Below are 16,319 nucleotides of genomic sequence, written 5' to 3'. Positions count from 1 at the left end.
TAAAACATATGCATATGGAATAGTTGGTGGTTCATTCCTCTGTGGCGACCTCTGAGATAGAGACTAAGCAGAAGGAAAATGAATGAATGAATGAATGAATACATAATGCCCATTGACTATATGAAGTCATAATACAGACTCCTAAAATTGCTTAATTCAACGAACATAAATAAGCTACACTCACCGGCCACTTTATTAGGTATACCTGTCCAACTGCTCATTTACACAATTTCGGCATGTAGGCATGGTCAAGACAATCTGCTGCAGTTCAAATCGGGCATCAGAATTAGCAATAACGGTAATTTTAGTGACTTAGAACATGGCATGGTTGATTATGTTTCAGAAACTGCTTATTTACTGGAATTTTCATGCACAACCATATCCAGGGTTCACTTAATTTACCTCCACAGTCACCAGAACTCAATCCAATAGAGCACCTTTGGGATGTGGAGGAACGGGAGATTTGCATCATGGATGTGCAGCAACTGTGTGATGCTGTGTGATGCTATCATGCCAATATGGAGTAAAATCTCTGAGGAATATTTTCAGTACCTTGTTGAATCCATGCCATGAAGTATTAAAGCAGTTCTGAAGGCAAAAGTGGGTCCGACTCAGTACTTGTAAGGCGTACCTAATAAAGTGGCCGGTGAGTATGTTTTATGTAAATCTAAATCTTAAGACTTTAATGAAGTGTTCAACACTCTGAACAAAAAAAAATATATATATTCATTGGATTTACCAAATTTCTTAAAGTAAGTGGTTGCAAACTATTTAAAAGGGCTGAATTTAAACAAATTAAATTTAGTGATGTTCAAATTAGTTTGTTTGCTTACATTCAGCCCGTATAAATTGTTTGCAACTACATACTTTAACAAAAATTAGTAAATCCAATGAATGATTTTAGTAGTGCATTTAAAATAAGCCACAGAATATTTGGATTGAGCTGATGATGATGATGATATCATGGCTGTCATCTTTGGGTGAAGTGTCCCTTTAATCATCACATTAGCTCACTGGTGATGATGCAATCATGAGGCGCCGCAGACATCAGAGCACTACTGCACTATTTGCATATTCATGAATACGTTTGTGTCCAAACCGTTGCTCGTTTGCTCATTCAGCCATTCAGTGCATAATGAATGCCACATATGAGAGCAAAATGAGACACAACCGCATCTGAAACCGCTGCGTGCAGGACTCCACCGAAAATACAATCTGATCATTCAGGCTTTTCTGAAATTACAAAAATTCGACATTGATCTGATTTTAAGCCCCAGATGGAGGTTTGGATTGAGTTTGGCAAAAATCTGGTTTATTTCTTTGCTTTTGAGACTACAAAAAATATCTAAGCCGATTTCAGTAGGATAAACCAAAAAAATTGGATTGTTTGTGGCCTGTCTGAACAAATCCTCCATCTCTTGTTGTTTACTCGGTTGTTTCAAAGCCATTTGACTCACTTTGTGGACACAAACGGTGATTTTATAAGCACTGTGCTGGATGCTATTTTCAATGCAATTCTGGAGAATGAAGACTGAAGATTATGGCTTCGGAAGAGACACACATGCTTCATGAAACTGCTCTAAATGACCATAAATCCTAGTCTAAATCAAGGTCCATATATTAGAGCTCTTCTTGAGTCCTAAAATCCTTACAGTACCTGACCAGAATTGACCCAAATCATACATTCATTCTTATTCCTTCAGCTTAGTCCCTTTATTCATCAGGGGTCACCACAGTGGAATGAACCGCCAACTAATCTAGCATATATTTTACACAGCGGATGCCCTTCCAGCTGGATACACTACATCCAATTCAGTTTATTCAACTTACCTATAGACCATTTTGAGAGATGTAAACAAAAACAATGGTCCCAACGTATATCCTGTTTTACATTTTTAATTTCTACAGCATACGAGAATCCAAAAAGAGCCTCATGTTGATAAATAATTTTAAACATTTAGTCATGATCGAAGTGTCTCTTGTTAAAGTTATGAAATAGTTTAATAACTAGTAAGAAATGCTTGTGGACCAATGACAAGACCACCCTGAAATAGTCTATACAGCAATTCAGCTGTGGGGGAAACTGAGGCACCCAGAGGAAACCTACACCAACATGAGAAGAACATGCAAACTCCACATAGAAATGCCAACTGACCCAGTCGGGACTCAAACCAGTGACGTTCTTGCTGTGATTTGCTCATCTCCAATGACGGTTGGGTTTAGGGGTGGGGTTTGGTGCCATGTCTGGTTTTAAAAATGGTACATTTTCTTATGATTGAACTCGTATAAATTCATGCAAATTAGCCACTAAACTGAGAATTCCTTGTGGGATTAGGCTGGAATCACTTATTATTCAAACATGATGTGCATAAAAACATTCATTCATTCATTTTCTTTTCGGCTTAGTTCCTTTATAAACACCCACACACTCTCATTCACACCCACAAACTCATCCACTACATCCAATTTAGTTTATTCAATTCAACTACAGGCCATTTTGAGAGATGTAAACAAAAACAATGGTCTCAACATATTTCCTGTTTTAAATTTTTAATTTCTACAGCTTCCGAGAATCCAAAAAGAAATAAATAGTGATATGAAAGCTGTTTTAACATTTAGACATGATTAGATTGTCTCTTGTTGAAGTTATGAAGGGGTTTAATAACTAGTAGGAAATGTTCATCGTCCAATGACATGACCACCCTGAAATGGTATATAGGAATTCAGCTGTGGGGGATATATATATATATATATATATATATATAATTAGTTTTATTATGTAAAATAAAATGTATAAAATTATTTAAAATTATTCATTATTTAAAATTATTTATTTATGTAAATAATTATCGATAAGATGCTTATGATAAGCTGTTGTTTGTTTACCTCCAAGCTCTGCTTCCTTCAGTTGCTTGACACATCGCGTGTGCCCGTGAAGCAGCCTGTGAGCGCCAACACACACACACATATTATGTACATCTCGACATGCGAAAGTGTTCCTCCATATGTTTTCATCAAAGTTGTTCACAATACTGATCATCCACAGAGTTTGTGATGTTGTTTAGAGCCCTTAATGCTGTGTTCACACCAGACGCGGGATGTGCGTCAAGCGCGAGTGATTTACATGTTAAGTCAATGCAAACGCGCGAATTGACATCCTGCGGTGCAATACGCATGAATGGCGTGGGGCGAATGACGCAAATGGCACAAATGGCGCAAATGGCGCGGCGCGAATTGAGCGTTTCGCGAGAATCGCTCGAGTTCGAAAATCTGAACTTCAGCGGACATTCGCACCACGTTAACCAATCAGAAGCTTGCTCTTGTGGGGGCGTGATTGTGACGTAGAATTGATGGTGTCTCGGGGAAATCCTCCAGCCGACACCGACAACAAATCATCAAACTGGGCTTGGCTCAGTCAGAAGCACCGCTGAAAGCCTCCGTGATCCAGGTTCAGTTTCTGGAGGAGTTGATGAGCTCACAGAGCTGGATGCACCTCTGAAAGGATGCAGTGGACTCAGACACGAGCCTAAACGTATCGACGCTGTTTTTCAGTCTTCATAAAGCACATAAACACTGTTATTTTCTTCATAAAATCCATGTTAGCCATTTAGCTATGAAGCTAGAGTCACCGGGCAGACAGAAGCCCTGCACATCACGCGAATCCACGTCTGTTCTGAAGTGAATTTGACATAAATCGAATAAAGCGGATTTGACGCGCGAATAAAGCGGGGTTTGACGCGCGAATGAAGCGAGTAACCTCAAATGTTCACGTGGCTATTTACGCGCGAATATCGCAATTTATCTGCGCGTTCCGCGTCTGGTGTGAACACAGCATTAGAGCTCATTTCTGGTTAATGATGTCAGAATTTACCGGTATTTTGTAATTGATGTGTGAATGCTCTTTTGCGGAAAAATTCCGTAACGTCCTTGCCTGTGTGAAAAGCACTTTTTTTAATTCATCGGTGAAGTTGTTCCGGAAATTTCCTGGATAATTGCTGGTATCACTGTGTGAAAGGGGCTATAGACAGCGCCCTCTAGTGGACCTGTCTTCTGAAACATGCCACTAAACATACCCAGAACAACATATTTTACATTGCATAAAAACGAGAGGAACACTCCAGAACGCAGCAGCACGAGTGGTCTTCAATGAACCTAAACGAGCACATGTCACTCCGCTGCTTATCCGTTTGCACTGGCTGCCAGTTGCTGCTCGCATCAAATTCAAAGCTCTGATGTTTGCCTACAAAGCGACTTCTGGCCTTGCTCTTTCTTATCTGCTCTCACTTCTGCAGATCTATGTGCCCTCCAGAAACTTGCGTTCTGTGAATGAAAGTCGCCTCGTGGTTCCATCCCAAATGAGGGAAGAAATCACTTTCGCGAACGCTCACGCTCAATCTGCCCAGTTGGTGGAATGAACTCCCTAACTGCATCAAAACGGCAGAGTCACTCGCTGTCTTCAAGAAACGACTTAAAACTCAACTATTTAGTCTCCACTTCACTACCTAATCTGCAATTGCCTCGCTGGATATCACACTAACCCCCCTCAAAAAAATAAAAATAAATAAAAAATTACTAATACTTTCCGTCTTAGACTTTACAGACCTGAAACTTGCCTACAGCTCTTATTCATTGTTGCTCTTATAGTTGTGTAAGTTGCTTCCTTGTCCTCATTTGTAAATCGCTTTGGATAAAAGTGTCTGCTAAATGACTAAATGTAAATGTAAACATATTGCCAATGAGCCTGAGCTGGAGAATTTATGTGACCTCCCAACTAAAAAGTGTCTTCGCTTTAACCACACTTATCTTCAACAAATCCAAACAGAAGTCTGTATAATGTAAAAGGCACATCACCGACAGCTTCCCCAGTCTCCTTGAAAACTGTTTACTCTAATATGTTTTACAGTCCGATATTTTGCATGTCTTTGGCAGCACTGTTATTTCCCTGAAAATAACAAAGCATCCAATCTAAACACGCAGGCAGTTAGTGAAATGTTCAACTGCTCAAAATGCCTCTCGGAAGACGTTCAAGACGACAGGTAGTGCGAAATACGAAGGCAATGATCATTATTCAGTGCAAGCGAAGAAGGTCTGTGTAATTTGTTTGATGTTTTGACAGCAGATGACAGTTTCCTTCTTTCCCGCAGTCAGCTGAAGTTGTCCCTAAACAGATCACCATCAATTGTACAACATACAACATCGTTCGCCTGTGACACGTCAAGGATTCATGCATCATGCAACAGGAATCTGTTCAGGTAAACGTTTAGCTCAAAATACTCCGAAATCTCTGGAGCGAAGTGCTAAAATCATGAAAGTGTGACAGAGAAATACGGCTTTCAGCAGGTCGCTGACCCTGAGTTTGAGATTTGACAGGGAACGACTCGATGCCCTTGTCACAGAAAAGACAGCGGATAACTTTTAAAGTCTGTGCTATATATTTTTTAAGGGTGAAAACTGGATGTTTGGACAGGAACTAGGCCAGCGCCTGAGATTGGCAAGATGATTTATGATTTAATGAGTCTAAACTGCCAAAAGTTAGAGTTAAAAGGCACTTTAACTGGTATTATGGATTAAAAAGGTGTGACTTTTTATATTGTATTACCATTTCTCTCTCATGCACAAGTCCAGAGCAAACATTAGTATTATTATTGTGTTTGGTATGTCAGTTGTGTTATATGTGAAGCACCATGTCAGAATGACGTGCCCCAGTAGGGATAAATGAAAGTTAAACTAAACTAAAAATATAGACAGCGCCCTCTAGTGGATTTGTCATCTGAAACGTGCAATGAAACATACCTGGATTAACATATTTTACATTGCACAAAAAAGAAGACAATATTACCAATGAGCCTGAGATGGAGATTTTTTTGGCCTCACTACTAACAACAACAATTTAGTCTTTCCTTTAGACCAGAGGTGTCTAAACTCAGTCCAAGAGGGCCGATGTCCTAAAGAGTTAAGCTCCAACCATGATCAAACACACCTGAACAGCTAATCAAGCTCTTACTGGATATACTAGAAAATTTATGCAGGTGTGGTGAAGCAAGTTTGAGCAAAACTCAGCAGGACACTGGCCGAGTTTGGACACCCCTGCTTTAGACACTTTTACATTTAAGAAATTCACACAGAAGTGTGTATTATATAAAACACACATCAATGACAGCTTCCTCAGTCTCCTTAAAAACGAATGACTCTAATATGTTTTACAGCCTGGTGTTTTGCATGGTTTTGGTTGCAGCGGATGACTTTAAAAGTCTGTGCTATATTTTTTTTATAGATAAAAACTGGATATTTGGACAGGAACTAGGCCAGCGCCTGAGATTGGCAAGATGATTTATGATTTAATGAGTCTAAACTGCCAAAAGTTAGAGTTAAAACGCACTTTAACTGGTATAATGGATTAAAAAGGTGTGACTTTTTATATTTTATTACCATTTCTCTCTCATACACAAGTCCAGAGCAAACATTAGTATTATTATTGTGTTTGGTATGTCAGTTGTGTTATATGTGAAGCATCATGTCAGAATGAAGTGCCCCAATAGGGATAAATGAAAGTTAAACTAAACTAAAAATATAGACAGCGCCCTCTAGTGGATTTGTCATCTGAAACGTGCAATGAAACATACCCGGATTAACATATTTTACATTGCACAAAAAAGAAGACAATATTACCAATGAGCCTGAGATGGAGATTTTTTTGGCCTCACTACTAACAACAACAATTTAGTCTTTCCTTTAGACCAGAGGTGTCCAAACTCAGTCCAGGAGGGCCGATGTCCTAAAGAGTTAAGCTCCAACCATGATCAAACACACCTAAACAGCTAATCAAGCTCTTACTGGATATACTAGAAAATTCATGCAGGTGTGGTGAAGCAAGTTTGAGCAAAACTCAGCAGGACACTGGCCGAGTTTGGACACCCCTGCTTTAGACACTTTTACATTTAAGAAATTCCCACAGAAGTGTGTGTTATATAAAACACACATCAATGACAGCTTCCTCAGTCTCCTTAAAAAACAAATGACTCTAATAGGTTTTACAGCCTGGTGTTTTGCATGGTTTTGGTTGCAGCGGATGACTTTAAAAGTCTGTGCTATATTTTTTTATAGATGAAAACTGGATGTTTGGACAGGAACTAGGCCAGCGCCTGAGATTGGCAAGATGATTTATGATTTAATGAGTCTAAATTGCCAAAAGTTAGAGTTAAAAGGCACTTTAACTGGTATTATGGATTAAAAAGGTGTGACTTCTCATATTTTATTACCATTTCTCTCTCATACACAAGTACAGAGCAAACATTAGTATTATTATTGTGTTTGGTATGTCAGTTGTGTTATATGTGAAGCACCATGTCAGAATGAAGTGCCCCAATAGGGATAAATGAAAGTTAAACTAAAAATATAGACAGCGCCCTCTAGTGGATTTGTCATCTGAAACGTGCAATGAAACATACCCGGATTAACATATTTTACATTGCACAAAAAAGAAGACAATATTACCAATGAGCCTGAGATGGAGATTTTTTTGGCCTCACTACTAACAACAACAATTTAGTCTTTCCTTTAGACCAGGGGTGTCCAAACTCAGTCCAGGAGGGCCGATGTCCTGAAGAGTTAAGCTCCAACCATGATCGAACACACCTGAACAGCTAATCAAGCTCTTACTGGATATACTAGAAAATTCATGCAGGTGTGGTGAAGCAAGTTTGAGCAAAACTCAGCAGGACACTGGCCGAGTTTGGACACCCCTGCTTTAGACACTTTTACATTTAAGAAATTCCCACAGAAGTGTGTATTATACTGTATAAAACACACATCAATGACAGCTTCCTCAGTCTCCTTAAAAACGAATGACTTTAATATGTTTTACAGCCTGGTGTTTTGCATGGTTTTGGTTGCAGCGGATGACTTTAAAAGTCTGTGCTATATTTTTTAAGGGTGAAAACTGGATATTTGGACAGGAACTAGGCCAGCGCCTGAGATTGGCAAGATGATTTATGATTTAATGAGTCTAAACTGCCAAAAGTTAGAGATAAAAGTCACTTTAACCGGTATTATGGATTAAAAAGGTGTGACTTTTTATATTTTATTACCATTTCTCTCTCATGCACAAGTCCAGAGCAAACATTAGTATTATTATTGTGTTTGGTATGTCAGTTGTGTTATATGTGAAGCACCATGTCAGAATGAAGTGCCCCAATAGGAATGAATGAAATTTAAACTAAACTAAAAATATAGACAGCACCCTCTAGTGGATTTGTCATCTGAAACGTGCAATGAAACATACCCGGATTAACATATTTTACATTGCACAAAAAAGAAGACAATATTACCAATGAGCCTGAGATGGAGATTTTTTTGGCCTCACTACTAACAACAACAACAACAACAACAACAATTTAGTTTTTCCTTTAGACCAGAGGTGTCCAAACTCAGTCCAGGAGGGCCGATGTCCTAAAGAGTTAAGCTCCAACCATGATCAAACACACCTGAACAGCTAATCAAGCTCTTACTGGATATACTAGAAAATTCATGCAGGTGTGGTGAATCAAGTTTGAGCAAAACTCAGCAGGACACTGGCCGAGTTTGGACACCCCTGCTTTAGACACTTTTACATTTAAGAAATTCCCACAGAAGTGTGTATTATATAAAACACACATCAATGACAGCTTCCTCAGTCTCCTTAAAAAACGAATGACTCTAATAGGTTTTACAGCCTGGTGTTTTGCATGGTTTTGGTTGCAGCGGATGACTTTAAAAGTCTGTGCTATATTTTTTTATAGATGAAAACTGGATGTTTGGACAGGAACTAGGCCAGCGCCTGAGATTGGCAAGATGATTTATGATTTAATGAGTCTAAACTGCCAAAAGATAGAGTTAAAAGGCACTTTAACTGGTATTATGGATTAAAAAGGTGTGATTTTTTTATATTTTATTACCATTTCTCTCTCATGCACAAGTCCAGAGCAAACATTAGTATTATTATTGTGTTTGGTATGTCAGTTGTGTTATATGTGAAGCACCATGTCAGAATGAAGTGCCCCAATAGGGATAAATGAAAGTTAAACTAAACTAAAAATATAGACAGCGCCCTCTAGTGGATTTGTCATCTGAAACATGCAATGAAACAAACCTGGATTAACATATTTTACATTGCACAAAAAAGAAGACAATATTACCAATGAGCCTGAGATGGAGATTTTTTTGGCCTCACTACTAACAACAACAATGTAGTCTTTCCTTTAGACCAGGGGTGTCCAAACTCAGTCCAGGAGGGCCGATGTCCTGAAGAGTTAAGCTCCAACCATGATCAAACACACCTGAACAGCTAATCAAGCTCTTACTGGATATACTAGAAAATTCATGCAGGTGTGGTGAAGCAAGTTTGAGCAAAACTCAGCAGGACACTGGCCGAGTTTGGACACCCCTGCTTTAGACACTTTTACATTTAAGAAATTCCCACAGAAGTGTGTATTATATAAAACACACATCAATGACAGCTTCCTCAGTCTCCTTAAAAAACGAATGACTCTAATATGTTTTACAGCCTGGTGTTTTGCATGGTTTTGGTTGCAGCGGATGACTTTAAAAGTCTGTGCTATATTTTTTTAAAGATGAAAACTGGATGTTTGGACAGGAATTAGGCCAGCGCCTGAGATTGGAAAGATGATTTATGATTTAATGAGTCTAAACTGCCAAAAGTTAGAGTTAAAAGGCACTTTAACTGGTATTATGGATTAACAAGGTGTGACTTCTTATATTTTATTACCATTTCTCTCTCATGCACAAGTCCAGAGCAAACATTAGTATTATTATTTTGTTTGGTATGTCAGTTGTGTTATATGTGAAGCACCATGTCAGAATGAAGTGCCCCAATAGGGATAAATGAAAGTTAAACTAAACTAAAAATATAGACAGCGCCCTCTAGTGGATTTGTCATCTGAGACGTGCAATGAAACATACCTGGATTAACATATTTTACATTGCACAAAAAAGAAGACAATATTACCAATGAGCCTGAGATGGAGATTTTTTTGGCCTCACTACTAACAACAACAATTTAGTCTTTCCTTTAGACCAGGGGTGTCCAAACATGGTTTTGGTTGCAGCGGTTGACTTTAAAAGTCAGTGCTATATTTTTTTATAGATGAAAACTGGATGTTTGGACAGGAATTAGGCCAGCGCCTGAGATTGGCAAGATGATTTATGATTTAATGAGTCTAAACTGCCAAAAGTTAGAGTTAAAAGGCACTTTAACTGGTATTATGGATTAAAAAGGTATGAATTGTAATGCAGTACATCTGACTTTTATATTGCATTACTGTTTCTCTCTCCTACACAAGTACAGAGCAAACATTGTTGGTATTATTATTGTGTTTTGCATGTCAATTCAATTCAATTCAGCTTTATTTGTATAGCGCTTTTACAATGTAGATTGTGTCAAAGCAGCTTCACATAAATGGTCATAGTAATTGGAACAGTGTGGTTCAGGTTTTAGTGTTTAAGTTCAGTTCAGTTCAGTTTAGCTCTGTTCAGTGTGATTTAATCATTACTGAGAGTTCAAACACTGAAGAGCAAATTCATCGATGCGTAGCTCTACCAATCCTGAACCATGCGAGGCAGTGGCGACAGCGGAGAGGGAAAAAAAACTTCACCTGATGGGAGTGAAGAAAAAAAAACCTTGAGAGAACCAGACTCAGTTGGGCACGACCATTTTAATTTCTCCGCTGGCCAAAAGTCTTGTGCAGAACTTCATTCGCCGTGGTTTATGCTGGAAGATGGCCTCAATGAAGACTCGTCTGTCTCTGGAGCGTCGCTGGAATCAGACTCATGTTCTCCACTCCCCACGACCATCAGCGCAGCAGCAGCTCAGGATATGGCCTGGTCCCGGATATGGAATCCTTGGGATCATCACGTCGCTGGTCTTGGATCCAATCAGTGACTCCGCCTAATCTGAGGACCTCGGGATGAGTATCCCCAGGTGAAAATAGAGAATAAAGAGAATAATTAGCGTAGCTGCTGTTCATAGTGTATATAAGCAAGATGTGGAAGCCAGTGTGGAACCTGCTAGGTGATGCACTGAGTGTATGCTTTACTAAACAGATAGGTCTTTAATCTAGTTTTGAACTGGGAGAGTGTGTCTGAGCCTCGGACGTTATCAGGAAGGCTATTCCAGAGTGTAGGAGCCATGAAAGAGAAGGCTCGACCTCCTTTACTTGATTTTGCTATTCTAGGTACTACCAGAAGCCCTGAATTTTGAGATCTTAAGGAGCGAGTTGGTTCGTAGCGAGACAGAAGGTTGGTTAGATAAACAGGAGCTAGATTATTTAGAGCTTTATAGGTGAGAAGTAATATTTTAAATTCAATACGAAATTTAACAGGCAGCCAGTGTAAGGAGGATAAAATTGGGGTTATATGATCATATTTTCTAGACCTGGTCAGAACTCTGGCTGCTGCATTTTGCACTAATTGAAGTTTGTTAATAGAGGATGCTGGGCAGCCAGCAAACAGAGCATTACAGTAATCCAGTCTCGAAGTCATAAAAGCATGGACTAGCTTTTCTGCATCTGAGATGGATAGCATATTTCGTAATTTAGCGATATTTCTCAGATGAAAGAAGGCAGTTTTTGTGACATGGGATATATGGTTTTTAAAAGTTAGATTGCTGTCTAATATGACACCCAGATCTTTTATAGTAGAGCTAAAGCTAACTTTGTATCCCTCTAATTGTAAATTGAGTTGCGAGATCTGCTGTGTGCAAGATTTAGGCCCAATAAGTAATAATTCTGTTTTGTCTGAGTTTAAGAGAAGAAAATTGTTGGTCATCCAGTCTTTGATGTCTTTGATACACTCAGTTAGTTTAGAAAGTTCAGACGTCTCGTCAGGTTTAGTGGAAATATATAATTGAGTATCATCTGCATAGCAGTGAAAGCTGATCCCATGTCTTCTAATAATGTCTCCCATAGGTAGCATGTAAATTGTAAACAGTAAAGGGCCTAAAACTGATCCTTGAGGCACCCCATACTTTACTGGGCAGATTTGTGAAGGCTGTCCATTAAGATTTACAAACTGGTAGCGGTCAGTTAAGTATGACTTAAACCATTGTAGAGCCTGTCCCTGGACACCTGTAGACTTTAAGCGATTTATGAGGATATTGTGGTCAATGGTATCAAATGCCGCACTAAGAACGAGTAAAACTAATAGCGAGACGCACCCTCGGTCAGCAGCTAAGAGTAAATCGTTGGTTATTTTCACTAAGGCGGTTTCTGTACTGTGGTGAGCCCTGAAACCTGACTGAAACACTTCAAAAATATTGTTCGTCTGCAGAAAAGAGCATAATTGAGTGGAAACAACTTTTTCTAGTATTTTAGACATAAATGGAAGATTTGAAATAGGCCTATAGTTAGCTAAGTTGTTGGTGTCTAGTTGCGGTTTCTTAATAATAGGCTTAATAACAGCTAGCTGGTAAGAGTTTGGAACATGGCCTTTAGATAAAGAAGAGTTGATAATGTTAAGAAGAGGTTCTCCTATAGCAGGTAGCAGCTCTTTCAGTAATTTTGTTGGAATTGAGTCCAGCATACACGTAGCTGGTTTAGAGCTATTTATAATTTTCACTAACTCTTCATGTTCTATGATTTTGAAGCAGTGTAGGTTATTATTATGATTTAATGAAATATTTACAGGATTTGGAGTATAAGCCGGTGCAGAAAGTTTGGCATCTCCTATTTTCTGTCTAAAGCCTTCTATTTTATTACTGAAAAAATTCATGAAGTCATCACTACTAATTTGCGGTGGAGTAGTTTGTTCCAAGGATGACCGATTATTTGCTAATTTAGAGATGGTGTTAAATAAAAATCTAGGATTGTTATGATTATTTTCTATCAGTTTGCGCAGGTGCTCGGTCCTGGCAGATTTTAGAGCCCTCCTATAGCTGGACATACTGTCTTTGTACGCAATTCTAAAGACCTCTAAATTAGTTTTTTTCCATTTACGTTCCAGGGCGCGGGTTGCTGTTTTGAGCGCACGAGTATGACTATTATACCATGGTATAGTTTTAATCTCTCTAGCCTTTTTTAATTTTATGGGTGCCACAGTATTTAGTGTGCTAGTAAAGATGGCATCCATACTGCTGGTTACTACATCAAGATCATTTGAGTTTGCGGGTGCATTACGAAATAGAGAGAGATCAGGTAAGTTATTTATAAATTCATCTTTAGTTGACGGAACAATAGTTCTACTATGGCGGAGTATTGGAGCGGGTTTGCTGATTTCAGGTAAACATAGCTTATATAGTAAGAGGTAGTGATCTGTAATATCATCACTTTGTGGTATAATGTCTACGTCAATAACCTCGATTCCATAAGACAGAATTAGATCTAATGTATGCTTTAAGCGATGGGTTGGACCCACAACGTTTTGCTTTATCCCAAGTGAGTGTATTAAATCCATAAACGCGAGCCCTAATGTATCATTAGCGTCATCTATGTGGATGTTAAAGTCACCTACAATTAGCAGTTTATCAGTTTTGACTAGTAAGTCAGAAATAAAATCAGAAAATTCTTTTAGAAATTTGACATAGGGTCCTGGTGGTCTATATATGGTGATTAAAGCGAGAGATAACATAGGTTTTTGTATAGTATCTGGAAGCTGAACATTAAGCGATAATACTTCAAAGGAGCTAAACATAAGTCCGTTTCTCTGTTTAATATTAAGGAAATCACTAAAGATTGATGCAACTCCACCACCACGACCAGTTTGACGAGCCTCATGTTTATATAAGAATCCTGGAGGAGTTGCTTCATTTAAGCTAATATAGTCATTTTGTTTCAGCCAGGTTTCAGTGAGACAGAGTGCATTAAGATTGTTTTCTGTTATTATTTCATTAATGATAAGTGCTTTAGGTGCAAGTGACCTGATGTTTAGGAGACCAAGTTTTACGAAATTTGTATTTTCACTTTCTACTGGTTTTTCTGGTTTGATTCTTACTAGATTTTTCCTGGAGCACACAGTACGTTTATTTCTTAATCTAATAATACGAGGAACAGACACAGTCTCTATAGGATTCGCCAGATATGCGTTACTGATGTTTAAGTGGGGTGAACAAGAGTCTAGGTGGCTATAGTGTGAATTTTTACCTGCTAGTCAGATGGTGCGAAGTAGTCTGGAGATGTTGTCCGACAGGAGTTCAGCTCCGGCTCGACTGGGGTGCAGGCCGTCAGGACGGAAGAGCCTAGGACGCTCCCAGAAAAGATTCCAGTTATTAGCAAAGAGCAATTTCTGTTCTTTACACCATGTTATTAGCCATTCATTCAAAGCTAAAAGTCTACTGAACCTTTCATTTCCTCGGCGGTAGGTAGGAAGCGGCCCAGAAACGATGATCTGCGTGGCGGGCGAGGTGCGTCGAACCGTCTCGATCAGGCTCCTGAAGTCCTTCTTCAGGATCTCCGACTGCCGGAGCCCGGTGTCGTTTGTCCCCACGTGGAGGACAACGGCACCAGGGCTCTCGGCAGCGCCCAGGATGGTTGGAATCTGTGTAGAAATATTTTTCACACGGGCACCAGGAAAGCAGAAAGTACGTACTTTATTACCTTTTGAGGAGGCGGCACGGACGTGACGAACGATCGAGTCACCGATGATGGCCACATCGGGACCCGACTCGCGGAGAGGGGAGAAGCGGTTCTCCGTGCAGATCTCGAACACAGGCGGAGACGTTCTGCCCCGGGATCTGGGAAGCACCTTGCGCGGCTGCACCCAGGCGCCGTGGTAGCCGGGTGTCGGCGTGAACGACGCCTGGCTGAGCCGCGCCCCGGGTGCGCTGGGCCTGGACAGAGAAGGACGCGGGGTTGAGGTAGAGGGAATGATGTGGTTGTAATTTCCACGTACCTTAGGTGATGAGACGGCCTTAGCATGAGGTACGGCTAGAAGCCGTTCCCGTAGCCGCGACCGTCTTACCACCAGCGCGCGGATCTGGGACTCCACTTCTTCCAGCTCCAGCTCCAACGCCTCCATCGATGCTTCTCCTGCACACAAGGACAGAGACGGAAGCGACATTTTACGGGGTAAAAAGCAAAGCCAGTAAGTCAAAAGTGTATGGTTAAAGAGGTCGGTAGCTTTAGCTGACCAGCGGCGCTAGCAGGCTAAAGCTACAAACAACAGGCGGATGCTCGAGGGACAGACCGTTTTTAAAGCAGCTTTGTTTGTATAAATGTATTAAGGGTTTGGTCACCCTAAGTAGGAGAGACAAATACTTAGCGAATGAGGAAGAATTTAATGATTAAGATTTAAATTGCGAGTAAATAGCAAGTCCAAACTTCAAGCACACAGTGTGTGACCGAACGGAGACAGTGACGCCAGTGACGTCACTCGAGCATGCGCGTCAAATAGCGTCAAATGTCAGTTGTGTTATATGTGAAGCATCATACATGTACATTCTAAAAAACACATCAAGAGGTCTGATAGCACTACATAGTTTAATGCATTATTGTAACTTAATTCATTTTATTAAGTTTTTAAAACAGAAAAATATTGATAATGACATCAATTTAAAAATGCAGCTAATTTAAAGGTAAATATATCTATCAGTTACTTTAAAACAGTATTTAACTTGTAGCAACCCAAAGAAATTAGGTTGATAACTCAATTGTTCCACACTAAAGGAGTTGTTTTGTGTTTTTTAGTCCACACACTGATGCTTTTTGTTATTTATTTATTTATAATGACAATATGGGACAGTACATGTTTTTGTTTTGTAAAACAATCAAAACCCGTGGTTTGATACAAATACAAAAATTACCAGAAAACAAAAATGTTGTTGTTAAATGCATTGCTTACAAGCATAAACAGTGAATTTGAAAACAACAAAAAATTAAACAATTTTTGCGACTGAATTTATTTGAGGTTCTAAACTTGAAAACGTGCATGTAATTAAGTACACAACACTGGATTTGTTTTCAATTTTAATTTCAAAAACTAATTCAAACAACTTATTTTTTTGAGTACTCAACTTTAAAATTTGAGGTTTTTGCTTTGTAAAATGCCTCTGATTGTAAAGGAAAAGATTTAGCTAACAAAGTTTGTTGTCTTAACTTAATTTTGTTCTGTTGTCAAAACTTGAATATATTAATGCAAACTGCTGCGTTATTTTTTTGTTTTGTTTTGTCTAAGCAATATTGTTCAGAGTGTACATGTCAGAATAAACTGCCCTTATAGGGGATTAACAAAAGCTTTGAACTAAACTTAAATTAAACTAAAAATATAGACAGCGCCCTCTAGTGGATTTGTCATCTGAAACATGCAATGAAACCTGGAACAACATATATGCTTCA

At 39.2% G+C, this 16,319-nt stretch overlaps 2 protein-coding genes and 1 long non-coding RNA gene across 13 annotated transcripts in view; 1 reads left to right on the top strand and 2 right to left on the bottom strand.

Annotated features, from left to right (window-relative positions):
* LOC141377619 (uncharacterized) overlaps positions 1 to 16,319 on the top strand; it is a 66,895-nt gene that overhangs the window by 48,760 nt on the left and 1,816 nt on the right. The window contains exon 2 of the long non-coding RNA XR_012390038.1: positions 5,145 to 5,252. This is a non-coding gene — a long non-coding RNA (uncharacterized lncRNA). The remainder of the gene's footprint in view (positions 1 to 5,144; positions 5,253 to 16,319) is intronic.
* Positions 10,384 to 14,134, bottom strand: LOC141377610 (uncharacterized). The gene has a single exon (XM_073922319.1). The coding sequence runs from the start codon at positions 13,678 to 13,680 to the stop codon at positions 11,062 to 11,064; it is 2,619 nt and encodes an 872-aa protein (XP_073778420.1). The 5' UTR covers positions 13,681 to 14,134; the 3' UTR covers positions 10,384 to 11,061.
* Positions 10,384 to 15,355, bottom strand: LOC141377612 (uncharacterized). 11 transcript variants are annotated; one of them, XR_012390012.1, is made up of 5 exons: positions 15,172 to 15,355; positions 14,947 to 15,014; positions 14,327 to 14,815; positions 14,130 to 14,224; positions 10,384 to 10,955 (listed from the first exon to the last, which is right to left on the bottom strand). XR_012390012.1 is itself a non-coding variant. In XM_073922330.1 (4 exons), exons 2-3 carry the CDS (start codon positions 15,001 to 15,003, stop codon positions 14,137 to 14,139), a joined length of 765 nt encoding a protein of 254 aa, XP_073778431.1. In that variant the 5' UTR covers positions 15,004 to 15,014; positions 15,172 to 15,355; the 3' UTR covers positions 10,384 to 10,947; positions 14,130 to 14,136. The 11 variants fall into 11 exon arrangements, 9 of the variants coding, with proteins under 9 accessions (XP_073778431.1, XP_073778426.1, XP_073778427.1 ...); XR_012390013.1 differs by having other exon boundaries at positions 10,384 to 10,947; XM_073922330.1 differs by having other exon boundaries at positions 10,384 to 10,947; positions 14,327 to 15,014.

This window comes from Danio rerio, chromosome 14, assembly GCF_049306965.1.
Source record: "Danio rerio strain Tuebingen ecotype United States chromosome 14, GRCz12tu, whole genome shotgun sequence".
NCBI classification, from domain to species: domain Eukaryota; kingdom Metazoa; phylum Chordata; class Actinopteri; order Cypriniformes; family Danionidae; genus Danio; species Danio rerio.
This window is presented reverse-complemented; position numbering and strand designations above follow the sequence as displayed.

What these genes read in the sequence shown, in the direction of transcription:
- LOC141377610 (XM_073922319.1), bottom strand. Translation starts at nt 13,680, where the DNA reads ATGTTTAGCTCCTTTGAAGTATTATCGCTTAATGTTCAGCTTCCAGAT.
- LOC141377612 (XM_073922322.1), bottom strand. Translation starts at nt 15,045, where the DNA reads ATGTCGCTTCCGTCTCTGTCCTTGTGTGCAGGAGAAGCATCGATGGAG.